This window comes from Lonchura striata, chromosome 1 (assembly GCF_046129695.1).
Source record: "Lonchura striata isolate bLonStr1 chromosome 1, bLonStr1.mat, whole genome shotgun sequence".
NCBI lineage: Eukaryota > Metazoa > Chordata > Aves > Passeriformes > Estrildidae > Lonchura > Lonchura striata.
This window is the reverse complement of record NC_134603.1, coordinates 147,791,011-147,806,448: the sequence shown is the minus strand read 5'-3', so window position 1 is coordinate 147,806,448 and position 15,438 is coordinate 147,791,011. Positions and strand designations below refer to the sequence as shown.

At 37.3% G+C, this 15,438-nt stretch overlaps 1 protein-coding gene across 1 annotated transcript in view; it reads right to left on the bottom strand.

The window, feature by feature from the left end:
* PTPRN2 (protein tyrosine phosphatase receptor type N2) overlaps positions 1 to 15,438 on the bottom strand; it is a 636,037-nt gene that overhangs the window by 386,285 nt on the left and 234,314 nt on the right. Inside the window, exons 6-7 of the mRNA XM_077789214.1 lie at positions 6,822 to 7,245; positions 148 to 402 (exon numbers count right to left, since the gene is read on the bottom strand). Of these exons, the coding sequence (XP_077645340.1) occupies positions 148 to 402; positions 6,822 to 7,245 (679 nt within the window). The remainder of the gene's footprint in view (positions 1 to 147; positions 403 to 6,821; positions 7,246 to 15,438) is intronic.

Genomic DNA, 15,438 nt, shown 5'->3' with positions numbered 1-15,438 from the left:
ACAATCTAAAATTCCACAGCCATGCGGGAAATACAGAAACTTTCCCTCACACTTCTTTAAAACTGATTTTTAGAAGTCTAGCACTAAGGTGAAGCAATAGAGGAAAATCAGGGTAGCTGTCTTTTGCTGTACTTCTAAAATAAATACCTGGTATATTAACACTGTTTTCCATTAATCCAGTCTGAAGCTCTCCCCTTCCTTGAGAATCTCCTTTCTTCATTTGTGCTTCTGTTTTGTCTTCTTTAGTTTTTCCAGCACTTTTTTCTGTTTCTTCCTGAATGTCAACACTTTGGATTGCAGTGGCAATGGTATCAGCAATTTCATCCAGTTCTGTTGAGCTGAGATTCTCCACATTCACTTGGTGTTTCTCTAGGTCCTTCAATACATTTTTAATCAGTGTCTCTGGATCAGAAAACAACATAAGCACATTTAGCTGCATACATGAAACACATGTGCTTATATTTTTCCTAAAAAGTTTTGATAGCTTTCTCTTCATGGAGAGTATCTGTTTTTTAAAGGAAGGTGAACTCAATTCATGTTGCATTCCTTACAGAAAACACAATATTCCTACTGGATGTTAAAGTTTACGATGAGGTGAATCTGTGCCAGGAAAGGGAGATGTATGCTGTTATAGCCCAGCAAGTACTCCTAGAGAGAGGGCATGAAATGATCACTTTTTCTTTACATGAAGAACATTCTTTCCTAGCCTAAATTGACTCAAAATACTGAAAGCAAGTGTTAAAGTAGCCTAATTTCTTTTTTTTTTTTTTTTTTGAGCTGCAAAACAGTACAAACAACATTATTGTTTCCTAGAGATCAGTTTTCTTTGGTGATTTGCTTTCACAAGATAAGTAGTTATACAGAGTTCTGGGAAAAAAAATGAGTCAGATATTTTGTCTTTTAATCAAAAAGCTCCTCATCAATTAGAAGGGGATATAAATATATGTCCATTATATACATGGATATGTAATGGACAAAATATCTAAATAGTATTAATCTCTCTTGGAACATATATATTTTTTTCAAATATAAATTTACATATATAGATAGATATAAATATAGATGATATAGAGAGATATATAGAACTTGTTTTGGTTTGCCAGCTATGAATGTTTTACCAGTCACATTGAGAAAAAACAACAAAACCAAACAGCAAAACAACTTTGATGTGATAAAAGTTTTGAAGATAAGGAAATTGAAGGACAATGGATATTAAAGATGAGTCAGAAGATGAAGCATAACATCTCCCCAGGGGAGGCACTTTTCTGACTGCAATTGCATCTCCACTATCAGTCTGTAGAGATCTGCAAAACTCAGCCTAACGCCCCATGGAGTGTGGAACAATAAATGTGCTTACTGTAGCACACCAAAACCATTTCCAACCATGCCTCTGTTCTGATTATTCATTTTGAGAAGAAATTTAACATATTTATGCATATACATGCAAGCAAGAAAACTCTTTCACATAGTATTGTGTAGGAAGAGGAAATTAAGGGCTGCTTTTAATTCTCTGTTGAACGTATGAGTTTACATAGAAGCACTCTGAAGGTGCCATCCAACCTTTTTTCTCAATATTAACACTATCTATATTAGGCCCAGTGGTTGGACATCATCATCTGTGAGCAAGACTTTGGGATCGTGCTGTCAGCTTTCAGGCTCACATAAAAGTGAATTTAAAAGTAGCGAAACAGGGAAAAACAAATGTCATAAGAAGGGCTAAAAATAAGGATTTTTCTTTTTACTCACAACAAAGGAGGAAGAAGTACATAGAGACTAGAAAAGAAGTTGAAGTAGTTAACAGACTTCAGGGAAGAGGCAGTGGAACATCTGTGATTTTGCAGGGTGACAAGCATCAAGAACTGTTTTTCACTGGGAATAAAAGGCCAAGTCCTTAGACACATCTGTCATTTTTTGGACCCTTCAGCATCTCACCATCAGATTCCTAATTCCATCTCAAAGCAAAGACTAATTTCCCCTGACCTGACCCAAAATTCACCAAAAAAAATAATGCCATTTTTCCTTAACTAATTAGTCCATAAAAGGCAAAAGAGCTTAAACAGCTTAAATAATAGATTTACTGTGAGTCTGAGAGTGTGTTGACATATGGGGAAGGTGTTTCTTTTATGTACTTTCCAGGTAAAAAAGGAAATATCTTTCCAATAATCCACCATGATGTTATTACAAAATTCTACTTCTTTGATTATAAAATTCAGTAATATAAAATACAATCTAATCTTGTAAAATGTGAACTTTTAAAATTTCCTTTAAAAAGCATAGTTATAGGCACACTTAATTGTGATTATCAATAAAAAAGATAGGTTATATGTGTGATGTTACTTCAAATTGACAGCTGACAAAGATTTTGGTACCATACTGGAATAGCAGAGAGCTTTGTACAGGAAAGCAAGTGTTCAGAAATTGAATCAAAGATGTAAACTCAATCTGTGCCAAACTCTCTGGGCCAAGATATGTGGCAGCAGCAAAATTAACACTGAAGTTTGATGGAAGCTTAGCAACACTTCAGAGAAAAAACTGAAAAATTTCCTTTCATTTTATTGTACCCATCCCCTGTCACTAATTTAATAATACAGTAAACACATTGTGACCAATACTTTAGTTTAGAAAGGCAATTTACAGGAGCAAATTAAATTGCAACAAAAATTTTTAATAGACTTGATCAACCTGAGTTCAAGACACTTTTTCAAGAAGCACAAGAGCTACCTGGCAGAAAGGTGGAGTGTTACACAAAGCAACAATGCAGAAAACTAAGCTGTAGGAAGAAAATTGTACTGTTGCATTACCACAGGAGCCTTGTGTCTGCTTAGGTATCATTTCTGATCTTATCTTTTTTAGAACTATTGGACAATATCTTGACAGAAAAGCCTAAATTATTGAAGCAGAGCTAATAAAGTCAGCAATGAAAAGACAGAATATATGTCAGATCCAAATCAAAACTAAAACTTTACAAATAAAACATCATTTGAAGACAAATGATAAAAGAGAATTATATTTCAGAACATATATAATTAAATTAGTTATATTAATGTAACACAACTAGGTTTTTGTTTATTTCATTTGATTCACAGCTAGCTGTCAAGACCAACCACTGAGCTACTCTGCTACTCAACAACATGCAGGCAAATGTAGCCTTGTCATTTCCATTCCATTTTTTCCAAACTAACTTCTTCTCTTTACTTATATTCTTAGCCCAGTCTTATCTCTCCATTCTGTCTTCAGATTAATCTTTAATACCCATTGTCAACAAAAAAGCAGTCTTAATCTCAAACAAATGGTAATGGGGGAGCAGGGCAAGGAATAACACAAAAAAAAAAAAAAAAAATTGCCTCAGACCCTGTTCCAGGTAATACTGACAGGCTCATTGGAGGTTCTTCTGGCTCACTAAAACCTCAATATTATAATATAACATTATATATTAAATATATATGTTATAATATATAATATATTATAAACCATCCTTATATTATAACAATATAAAATATCTATATTATATATGAGATAATAATATATAATTATATAATTATAATATAATAGTATATAATATTATATATTATAATATATATTATGTCATATATCATATTATATAATACTGACATTCTTGCCCTGGTTATTGCCACCTGGGCACAGTTCATCAAACAGATTCCTAAATGCTGCATTGATATGAGTAAAACTTTGGCATTATATCTACTTTTACTGAACAACTACAATGTGACTTAAAATCCCAAGGACCAAAGGTAATAACCAAAGCCAGTAAGTATGAGGACCATCATGTTTTTAGTACCCCAGGAGGGTCAGTCACCAAAGTGTCTGTAACATCCTGGTGAAATGCAGGTCTTCATAAAGAGTCTTGCTAACTTCATGTGCCTACTGATATGATACTAATCCTTGCCCATGGTAAATATGGATATTTACACTTCTTGTTATGGCACTTGTCCATGTTTGCAATAATTTGTAAATTACTGGATAACACTGATAAACAGATAAATATCATTGCATCTGTTTGCAAGCACCTTTGGGTAATATGATGTATTTATTAAAATCAGAAAATATTGTTGGAGAAAGACCAAAAACCAGATGGATACTGCAATGGCACAGCACTTAAGCAGCACATGTATTTGAACATGCATTTACCTGTGCACAGCTTTTATAGTCTCCCACTGACTCCCTTCTAAGTAGACTCAGCAATGCTCAGTCATGTTTCACAGGGCTTGCAAACTGCAAACCAGATTTCTCCCTTAGCTCCAGCTTTCCAGCTGATGAATTCAAACTTCCTTTTATAGTTACCCTGGAACCATAATGGCAGTAAAAGCATGCATGTCCTAGAAGATGTAATTTTTCATATAAGCTCCACCAGAATGCCCTAGTAGGAACAATAGCACCTTATACAGGGAAAACAGCTTTTTATTGTATAGCATATAAATGATGCCTCATATTCTGCTGGCACAAGATTCAAAGCCAGCTTGTCTGACAACCACATGGTATGGGAGCAGTGACTTTGTTAGAAATTCCACAGTGTGGTCTGTGTTCTTCAATCCCATCACCCTTCTGACCACATGTTAGCTGCCTCAGCAGCTGAGCACCATACGGAATGGTGATCCCAGCTTTGTCAGAGAGAGGATGTAAAAAAAAAAAAAAAGTATTTTTGTTCCATAAACATGGAAGTTTGCTATTTTTTAAAGACATCTGAATTACTAATTCTGTGACCTTTTCAAAGGAACAGAGAGACGCATTCTGTAATATTTAACACATAAAAAATCAGTAGACTAGAACAAACCACACAAAACTGAGCCAAATGCTAAATACGGCTGGTGCAGAGGAGAGATTAACAATTCCAGCGTTCCACAGTGACTACAAAGGCAGTACCCACGCACATCATGCTACTCCTAGTGGTAACAACTTCTAAATCTGATAGAAAAATAACTCCACATTTCCTTCTTTTGTATTTCTCCCTCAGGGTGCCTTGTTAGAGAATTTACCTGCCACTCTTTTGCAGCAATTCTCAGTACTAATCTGCTCAGTACCTTCTGGATTGTTGTCCCAGCCCAGTGCCTTTGTCTAATCCTCTGTCAGATGGATCAGAGAATTTAGCACCCCATCCATCCAGATTTTAACAGTTCTGTAGTTCACAGAGTGCAAGAGAAAAACAAACCACAAGCCTACAATAATCCATAAACACAAGAGAAATTGGAGAAAGGTTAACAGCAGAAAGAGGTTGTGTGGTCATTCTGGGAAACCTGAATCTAAACCACTTTCATTCCAATGGACATTTGGACAGCATTTTAAGCAATTAATATGCCAGGGTCTGTCCTCACCACTTTCTTGTGAGATTATTAAGGGGCTCAAAAATAAAAAGGAAACCACAGTATTTCCTACTCAAATAATTCATAATACCTTGTCTATGCAAAATTTAATAGCAAATGCAATGGCAGAAGTTCCTATAGGGCATATTATGTATGAGAAGTCAAAGTAGTACAACCCAATGAATTGTGAAACATGTTATTCTCTGTAAGTGTTAAGCATTTTTTTCCCAGTTGGCTCCTACCAGGAAAGGTGAAGTGGAACAGCTGGAGGATAATGAAACCAGCATGTGCCTAGTTTGTTTTGAGTCTAGGAACAAAATTGTCTAACCTGTGCAAGAGACTTACAGTGCCACCTGGATTTGATGTTACATTATAGTTCATTCCTTGAAACCTATTATCTCTGGGCACCATACCAAGAATGCTTTCACTTCTGAGCATCCTTTAAACTGCAAGCTTTATCTTTCCTCTGCTGAAACTCTGACATTTCTGTGTGTTTGTGTGTGTTCTGGTTTTGGAGGATATTTTAAAAAACCACCCAAAACAAATCAAAGAACACTACACTTTATGGATGATAAAGAGGGATTCAAAGGAACCCTCTTACATATCACCAAAACCCATTGGGGTATTGGTGACTTCAGTGTAACAGATACAAGTGCTTGACAATGGCTGGGGATCAAGTCTTTCATTTTTCAGGCATTCTGAGCCACTGTAATAACATTGATAGATTAGTTTAAAGAAACAACAAAATGAATTGTAAAGTCTACATGATCCCCAAGACTCATCTTATAAAGCAGTGCTTTAAGTGCAGCACAGCATGGGGATGTTACTTTCCATTTTAATTTAAATATTTTTTGAACTATCACATACCGAATAAACTGCGATCCAATCATTGTTAATCAGCATTATCAAATAAAAGATGAAAGCCCAGGAATTGGGTTCTTTGTTACAGAATGTCCAGACAAAACTAGATGCAACCCCACTTTCTTGTTCACCTATCCATGGAACTGACAGACTCGTCCCTTCTCTGTGTCCTGCACCAGAATTCATCTCACTGTTAATTTCTGTGCTTAACTTTGAACTTTACCCATGGTCCTTTAATTTATAGTTAAAGAGATGTGGAACAAAACCAAGCATTTCTGTATTATCTATATATATAGTGTGGGATGAATGCATAAAACCAGATTTTGATAGCGAAGATATACCCGTAATTATGCGTTGTTTGTAAAATGCTTTGAAAATATAATAAATTACATAAACGCTATGTCTTACTAAGTGCCATATATTTCTGCACACATATGGAAGGTGGGCTGAACAATGTGGGTAGATGTTTGCAGGGAAAGAGTAGCTGGAATGGTGAAAATTATTACTGCGTTGTGGCAGATATAAATATGCCAATACTAGGAGATATAGCAAATGTCTAATTTTATTTTCTTTTTCTCAAAAATGTTCAGTAAACAAGAGGGAAACTTCAGGTAAGCAACAATAAGTAAATATCAACTTTACCATCCACAATGCTCAGAGGGTCTTGCTGGGGAGCAGATTTGTGACTCAGCATCTCTGGGGTTGGCCTCTGCGGGAACAGCTTCCGCATTGGGAAATCTTCCGCTTTGCCTTTGGCAAAAGTTCCATCGGAAGGACTGACCTGTGTAGAGTACAATCTCTCAGGATAGACCTGGGAGCCTTTAGTCCTGCTGTGAGGGCTGTTCCCACTGCTCTGTGCAGACAGGTTCTGGGTGATGTAGGAGTGCAGCGCGGCCATCAGGCTCTGCTGCTCCCTTCCCTTCTCCGGCTGCCGCTGGCGGAGGCTCCGGCCACGGGCACTCTCAGGGAATTCCTGCTGGGATTTTGATGCGTGGGCCAAAGCTGGTGATGGCTCCTTGGGGTTCTGCCTCGTGTAGTACCTCAGAGGGTCATTGTAGATGTAGCTCTAGAGAGAGCAGAAGGTGGACAAAAGGAAAGGGTCAGAATTGCTTTGTAATTATCGTGCAGGGATTGGAGGCAGAAGCCTTCGTGCTTTACCAGCCAGGAAAACAATAACTGGAACTTGCCATGCAAATGTAAGCTGCAAACCACAGACTGTAAAGTGTGCTTCAAAGAGGCACTACTGTTCAATGTGCAAACATACAGTTTATCAAATTGTTAAAAAGCAAGAGATTAGAGACAGAATAACATAACTCAGTGTTACCTATGTGTGAACTATTTCCATTCAGACAGAGAAAGAAAATTTAATAAATCTACTTTCCCTTTTCCCTTTTTACTTAACCTGTAAAAATAACTTTTTCCAATTACTTACCAAAAACTAGCATGTCAAATTAAAAACGTCATTTTTAAAGGAACACCAAGTAAGTAAACCATTTTATTGCATATATTAAGTACTTTGTTCTATTTTAAATGAAACATTTTTCCACTAAATTAAATCACTAATAAATATATCATTTGACACTGGGAAAAAAATGATAAACATTTAAATTGTTTTTTAATTAAATTATTCTTTTCAGGAAAAGCGCCACAGCAAATTAAACAACAATGTTAAAAACATGTCAATCAAGCTCAAATCACATTTTTACTGAAAAAGTGCTGTGGAATAAAAAGTGGAAAGGTGGGCTTGCAGTACAATTTTCTATTTTCAGTTTCTCTTCTCATGGATATTATCACTTAATCCTAGAGGCTTTTTTGCTCTGATCACAACCTGAAGGCAGGCCTTTTCATCTATTAGCAAACGAGTTCTATCCTCCTAAATAATTTCAAAAATCATTTTTCTTCAGTTGTTGCTAAATACAACTTTGAACTAAGAGGTTTACTTATATCCACAATAATTCTAATTAGATTCTTGGTTTATGATTCCCTGAGGACACTTGCTGAGGTTACATCCCTTCCTGTATGTTTGCTCCAGGATGGGTCCTGCTTCTCAGCTGTGCTCTCTTGGTTAAACTGTCAAACTCCATCACAATGTGGCAACCTTAGGACAGGAACTATGTCAGCTCTCACTGCTATAAATTATTGTGAGTCACTGGTGTCCCTGTGCACTGATGACACAATGATTTAGGACAGAGGGAGCTGCAAAATACAGAGGGAATGAAGACACTATACACTCCAGAGGAAGGCAATTAGAAGGATTCAGACAGAAAAATCATGATTTATGTATTTGCTAATGTACTTTGCAAAAACAAAATAAGTAAGATTGATAAACTCCTCCAGAGATGAAGAATTAGTTTTAGATTTTATCTAGGTCCTAATTTCTGGACAATAATTTTGCTCTCCATCTGAACAATTTTATTTCTTCTGCGGACAGCCAGTGGATTTTATATGTTAATATATGTTCATACCTATTTCTTTCCAAGAGAGTTTTCTTCCCCTTAAGAAATGATTGAAGAGGTTCATCCCATGGTTCCATATCATGATTTAAACAGAATTATGGTATAGGCAATTTTATTACAGAGACAAAAGGCACTTTGGCCACTTTGGTTTGTGACCTACCAATGCAAGGCTTTGGATTTCTGCAGTTGGTCTTTAACATAGAAATGTGCTTTGTGAAAGCCAAGAAATTGGGCTGCAGTGAAGCAGTGTCAAAAAATCAGAGCTAGAGATCAAGCAGCTTTATGTATGAAATATTTCAGTGTCCCCTGGGAACTGTATCAAACAGCAGCAGTGCAGCTCTGGTTCAGTGCTCCAGCTGCAGGGTAGGCATTGCTCTGATCAGCTCCAAGGGGGAGCCAGTTGTCAAAATGCAAGCTGAACACTGTTTACATGCTTAATAGCAAAGCCTAAATATGAAAAACTTCCAGTCAAATGCATTTATCTCCCTTTTTGAATGGGTCTTTGCCTGGGGTAATTAAAAACCTCTAATGAAACTCACTCCAGAGTGAGGAGGAGCTGCAGAGGATGACACAAAGCTGCCCAGGACACCCTGAGCAATTCACTGAAAATTCACATAAGCTGCCATCTGCCTTGCCCACTCCTGTTCTCTCTGTCTTGCAGCCTTCCAGAGGACCTCCTGGGCTGAAGGGAAGGAAGAACAGGGAGCTGGGAAAGGGAGAAATGCAACAGGGGGAAGAGGACATTCCCCATTCAGTCATGGAAAAACAAGAAATTGCTCAATCCAACTCAGTAACTGCACCCCAATTTGGATTGATGCCCCATATACAGCTCTCTCTTTTCTCCTAAGCTTTATTAGTAAGTGTTAGAGGGGAAGAAACTGCTGGACACTCACAAACCTTGTGAAAGATTAGGGCTAGGAGATGTGGGCTGGCTTCTGATGAGTTATTTAACAAGTCCAAGCGTTGTTTAGCATTAACAGATCAGTGTTTTACTGCTCTTGCAGACAAGGAGCACATCAACAAAGAAAAGACCACCAACCCACCAAGTGATCATGCACAAACTGGATAAAGGTGTGTGTCAGTCCTGGGCTCAGAGCTGCACCTCTGTCAGGAAGGAGCAGCCTCTCAGCAGCTTGACAGGTCACACTTTGGGCAGTAAGGGATGAAATATTAGAAGTTCTAATTAAAGTAGAGCACTGATAGCTCAGCTGTCTTCACTGATAACAGCCCTTCTGATGTAGTTTACTCTGACTTTAATTAAAGGGGTCTCACAGCTGTATGGCAATTTCCCACCTGCAGGAGCAAAAAGTCCCCTTCCTTGCTGCTCCCATCTCAAACACAACACCAGAAGTACATGTGATATGCAAGAGGAAATCCAAGTAAAATTGCAGCACTGATAAATACAATCCTAAACTATGGGTTTGCTTAAGTGGTATGGGGGAAAACATCTAATTTTTATGGCAAAATATAGAACAAAAATATCAGTAATGTGTAATTTAGAATCCAGATACAATTTACATCTCGAGTTATTAATAACAATTGCAGAGCACTGTGATTATCTTATTGGAAGTGGGTTTTGCAAAACCCACTCCAGAACATGGACACTGCTAGTTTGATTAATGTCAAAGTTAAATAGCATAGTCCATGGTTAATGAAAAGAATATAAATTCCCATACTGGTGCCTTCTAACATTATGGAGAAGCAGAGGGAAACACAGAGCTGGAAATTTTTGAAAGAAAATACATTTCTGGATTGATTACACAGGACTCCACATGATGTACTGCCAGTAATAGAACAAAAAACCCCACCCCAAACAAACATTAAGTGGAATGTACAAGAATAAAAAATACACTAGTTGCCATATAGATGGTTTATACTGAGAAGGGTATACAAGCCCTGGTTACTGTGAGGAACATTTCATTTTTTAATAGGTAAAATACTGTTCAATTATCTCATGTCACTGATACAAAGCCTTTGAAAAGTATTCTGAATTTATAAACCCCTCAGTTTAAAAAAAATCTTATTTCTCCATCTGCACAGGATTTCCCTCTCCTTCATCACCTTTCAAATAAGCTATCTCAATAATTCACACATTACAAAAATCCACACACACTAACCTTTCTGAAGATGGAATTGTTAGGGCAATGTCTTGTATGGTTTAGGTATGTAACTAAATGACATTTTCTGCATGAAAATTCATGGAAGGGCACATTAAATTACACTGCAGACACACTGTGCAAAAGTCTATGAACAACATATTTTATTAAAAAAAATACAAATTAAAAGAGTGGTGCAGGATTAGATACATAAAACATAATGCTCTTCAATTTATCCACTAAAGGGTAGATTGACTTGAATGTTTTGCATATGTGCAGAAAGAATGGAATCAAATTTATAACAAAATACTTCCTTTCTTGCACATACATTTGCTAAATCTGGAAGGCACATAAAGCTAACAAAAATCCTTTTGAAACTTATAATGAAGGAATCTTCTGCCCTCAATTTAATTTATGTTTTTGTGTTTGATGCATTTGCAGACATTAACCCATGTTTGCTACCACTTAAATTTGGCTGAAGCATGATTCCACCTACAACTCTTAATTTACTGTGCCTATTTGACATATTGACATTATGGTCTCTGAAATTAGAAGATAGTACCACAACAAACACTGGAAGGCCCATCTTTATGGGGGGATAAAATAACATTTTCCAAAGACTACTAGAAATGAAATTACCTCACACCTTAACTGACTGTGTGGAGTGAAAGAAGTTTAGTTTTTTGTATCAGACACAGTCTGGATGCTCTGTGACTCACACAGACTTGCCTCATGCAAACTCACCACATGGGAGATACCTGTAGTCATGTGAACCCCCAAAATAAACACCAGCACAAGGGCACTGCCCGATTGCTGAATCAAAGGGTAGCCTTGGAGCTTGTACTGCTCAATTTACCTTTAAATTGATAGAAATCCACCCAGAAATGAAACCTGAGGGCCAAATGGGTGTCAAGGAGGGAATGACAGCATGAAAGTCCCAGGGGTAGGGCTGAGCAAGTAGCACAGCTCTGTCCCCAGAGCATCACAGCTGAAGCAGCAAGTCCTGTGACAACAAAGCCTTAATTCCTTCAGCTGGTGAGCTGCTGTGGCCACACAGTGCTGTCCTGTCAGGATATCTCAGCAGGATCCAGCCAGGTTCAAGCTGAAAGGGGGAAACCCTTCACAAGCTCTGCATGCTGTAGACATGACCTTACACGCTCTGCACCAAATTCAGTGGTAGCTTTCTCTGAAAAGAATAACTACAGCCAATGAGCATTTTCAATTGTTTGAGCAATAATGAAGCAAAGGCCTTTTCTACCAGCTGCTAATGACCTTTTCACTAACTATAATATTATACCATGCACAAACCCCAAGAATTTGTAAAACTAATTCAGAATCCAGGAACTGGAAAAGAGGCCAAATCAATGCTTCCTGCAGTGATGGGACAGCATCAGGCCATGGCCTTTCCACAGATTCATAGATTTAAGGCAAGAGGCAACACTACAGTTATCTCACTTGACCTACTATTTCATTGATAATTTTCTGTAACTATCTTTTATTTTCTTTCTGAAAAATACAGTAGCTTTGAAACCACTTAAGAACTACATCAGAGAAGGTGGCAGAGATTGTTAATTAATATTATGTAGTTTGGAGTGTCAAAAACTTGATCAAACAAAAGGAGCCTTTAGAGTCTGCTTTGATTGAAGCTATTCACAATTTTGTTTCCTAATCTTTGTTATGAAACCACAGTGCAACAGGACCATCCAGGCTCCGACTCTCAATAATCAATAATCTCTACTCAATAACCTCTACTGCTGTAATTGATTTCAGAGATTTGGTTTCTACTCTTAAACAAAAAAAAAAAATTCAAAAAAGAAAAGGCAAAAAAAAAAAAAAAAAGAAGAAAAGAAAGGACAATACACTGGCTTCTTTCTGTGTAAGTTACTACTTAACAAAATCTCTTTTAAGTCTCAGATGTTCCCAGCCATTCTTGATCTCCTTTGGAATGATCATATCCACTTGACTACCCTTCAACTATCTACAACAGACTCTCCTTCATGGATAATTTTTATTGCCAGTTGATGTTACTTACTGTCTTAAGTTTTCATAACTACCTGTTGTTTTCTCTCTTTCCCTCTGACACATCTCCATTCTGTGGGCCAAAGCAACATTTCCTTTGGTGTGGAAGGAGTTCTGGGTGGTCTTTCCTCAGCATTCATGATCGGCTCAATATAAACAACAAAGGTCAGTTTTACACACTGGGACACATGGCTTGTCTCCACACATAAAGGATAAAACACCTGGGAAAAATGAAGGGTGGATGACCCCCAGTAACCTGATCAATGGCAAGGGACCCCTGCCCTGGCTCCATCCAGGGCCACCACAGTGAGCCATCAGCCATCACGTCTAGGAGTGCCACCCACCAGAGGGCTGATGGGAAAAGCTCTCTGCACCACCCTGCAGACTGAAAAGAGTTAACATTTGCAGGGGTGTGGGACTCCTTAAGAGATGCAGGACTCCTTCTGGGTGCCATCTTGTCATTGTCCGAGGCACACTATGGGATGTTTAGGAAAAAGGAGTAGTCTGGAATGGCAGCATGTAAGCAGGCTGACCAACAGACCTGTCTGACCATGGCTCATGTCTGTCCTGTCTTCTCAGCAAACTCCATTTCTAACCATTCTCTCTTATGTACTTTGTGTCCTGTGGTGCCTCCTGGCAATACCTGCTCCACTTGGCCACTGCCTGGACATGGGGACACAAGACTTGAGGCATCTTTACCTCTGCATTCAGGAGCTCCCTGACAGTGGGAACCAAAGAGTGACAGTCAGTCCACAGTGATGGGGCAGCCCAGAGATCAGTGCTGACGGCTCCACCAGGGTGTATCAGCTTCCCTTTCCTGAGAACATTTTGCTCATAGGCCAATAAGTCTGTTACTCAAAGTTTCAGTGAATGATGTTTAAACACTTTTCTGTAGGCATATGCTAGTATATTGAGCTATCTCATTATCTAAAGATGATTTTCATAGAAACATGATGATCTTCATCTGCCAAAAGTTAAGCACATTAACATCAATTCAATATATTTATAACTCCAACACATGAATATAGAAAATACTTTTATCCTAAGAAATGCAAGTGAATAGAGATCTGCAGGATTGATGTCCACAACATTGCTTTACAACCCCATTGAAAATAACCTTCCACTTGCTGGATAACTTCTAGAGGTCAGCTAAGGTATTTTTCCACACTAAAAATAAAGAAATTGTTGATCCACTGTCCTGAAATGTCTACACCAACATACTCACACAGAGGTAGATAAAGTAAGTTTAAATTTCTGTGAGCTCTACCCTCTCATTGATAAGTATAACAGAAAAATAAAAACGGATTTTAAAATTTGTGTCAGCTTCATCATCTTCTATTTACTGATTTCAATGTACTGAAGTACAGGGAGTAAATATTTGCAAGACAAACAGCAAACTCACAGGACAAATTACAGAAGCAAATTCCAAACACATGGCATTTGAAAGAAAAAATAGTTGGTTTTGAAGGGAAGGGTCTGAAAAATAAATAAATCTTATTATCCAGTCAGTATTTGAGATTTTAAAAATATCAATCTATGTTTCATCTGGGAATTACTAGAAATTAATTAACTGCCCTTTTAAATAAGACTCCAGACTTGACACAGATCATTTATAATAACATTTCTATGGCACTTATATCTTCTAATAATTGAAAAAATAATTAATCCTTTTGAGATACCTGTGTGATAAGGGAAATGGTGATTTCTATGTTAGATGTTGAAACTCTGTCATTATAACCTGTATAAACTGATGGGTTGTAGGTAAAAGTACTGGTTGGATCTAAGACTTGAGCATGATACTAGCACCAGAATGCTCCCTTGCTAAATTATTAGTTAAAAAAATAAATCACAAGTCACATTAGATCACCAGACTGTGCATTTATGCCACACACAATATGATTGCAATTTTACTAGGCTTTGTGTCCATGATTCTATTTGAGCTTTAAATGTGTGCATACCAGTCCTTCCAGAAAAAAAATCTACACCAGATTCCTGCAGAATGGCCATGAGGATGGAAATTACAGCATCTCATTTTATATATTTAAATTAAAACAGATGAATCACAACTTGAAAACTCTCTTTTTCCCTCCATTGATCATGGAATGAATTTAGTCTGATGTGCACCAATACAGACATCTTTATATGGTCAAATGATTTCTGCTCCAGTGCCTATGGAGGTTTGTTTGTTGGGTTGTTTTGGTTTGGTTCTGGATTTTGTGGGGTTTCTCATTGGTTAGTTTGGGCTTTTTGTGTATGTGTGTTTGTTGATTTTTTTAAGGAGGATTTATTATTTCCATTTTGCTATAAGAGCCATGAAGACGAGAAAGATCTGAAAGATTAAATACTTTTCTGGGATTTGTGGTTTAGCTTTTAGTTTATGCTTTACCAAAAAATTATTGCATAACCTCAGAAAATCTGTCTAATCTGTCTGTGAAGTAGGGGCATTTACTCTTCCCCACTCTGTAATGGCTGCAGGCAAATGGATCCACCAATGCTTGGGAAATGTTCAGCTATCACTGCATAATTATGCCAATAGAGAGGCAATTCTGCAGCTTCAAGGACACATTCCTTTATCAATGATTCTAGAAATATTTTTATTAAAGTGTTCAAGCACAGCTGAATTATATTTTTATACATAATCTCTTATATATGAAGTATTAAATTTCACCTTTATACAAACAGTTTAAA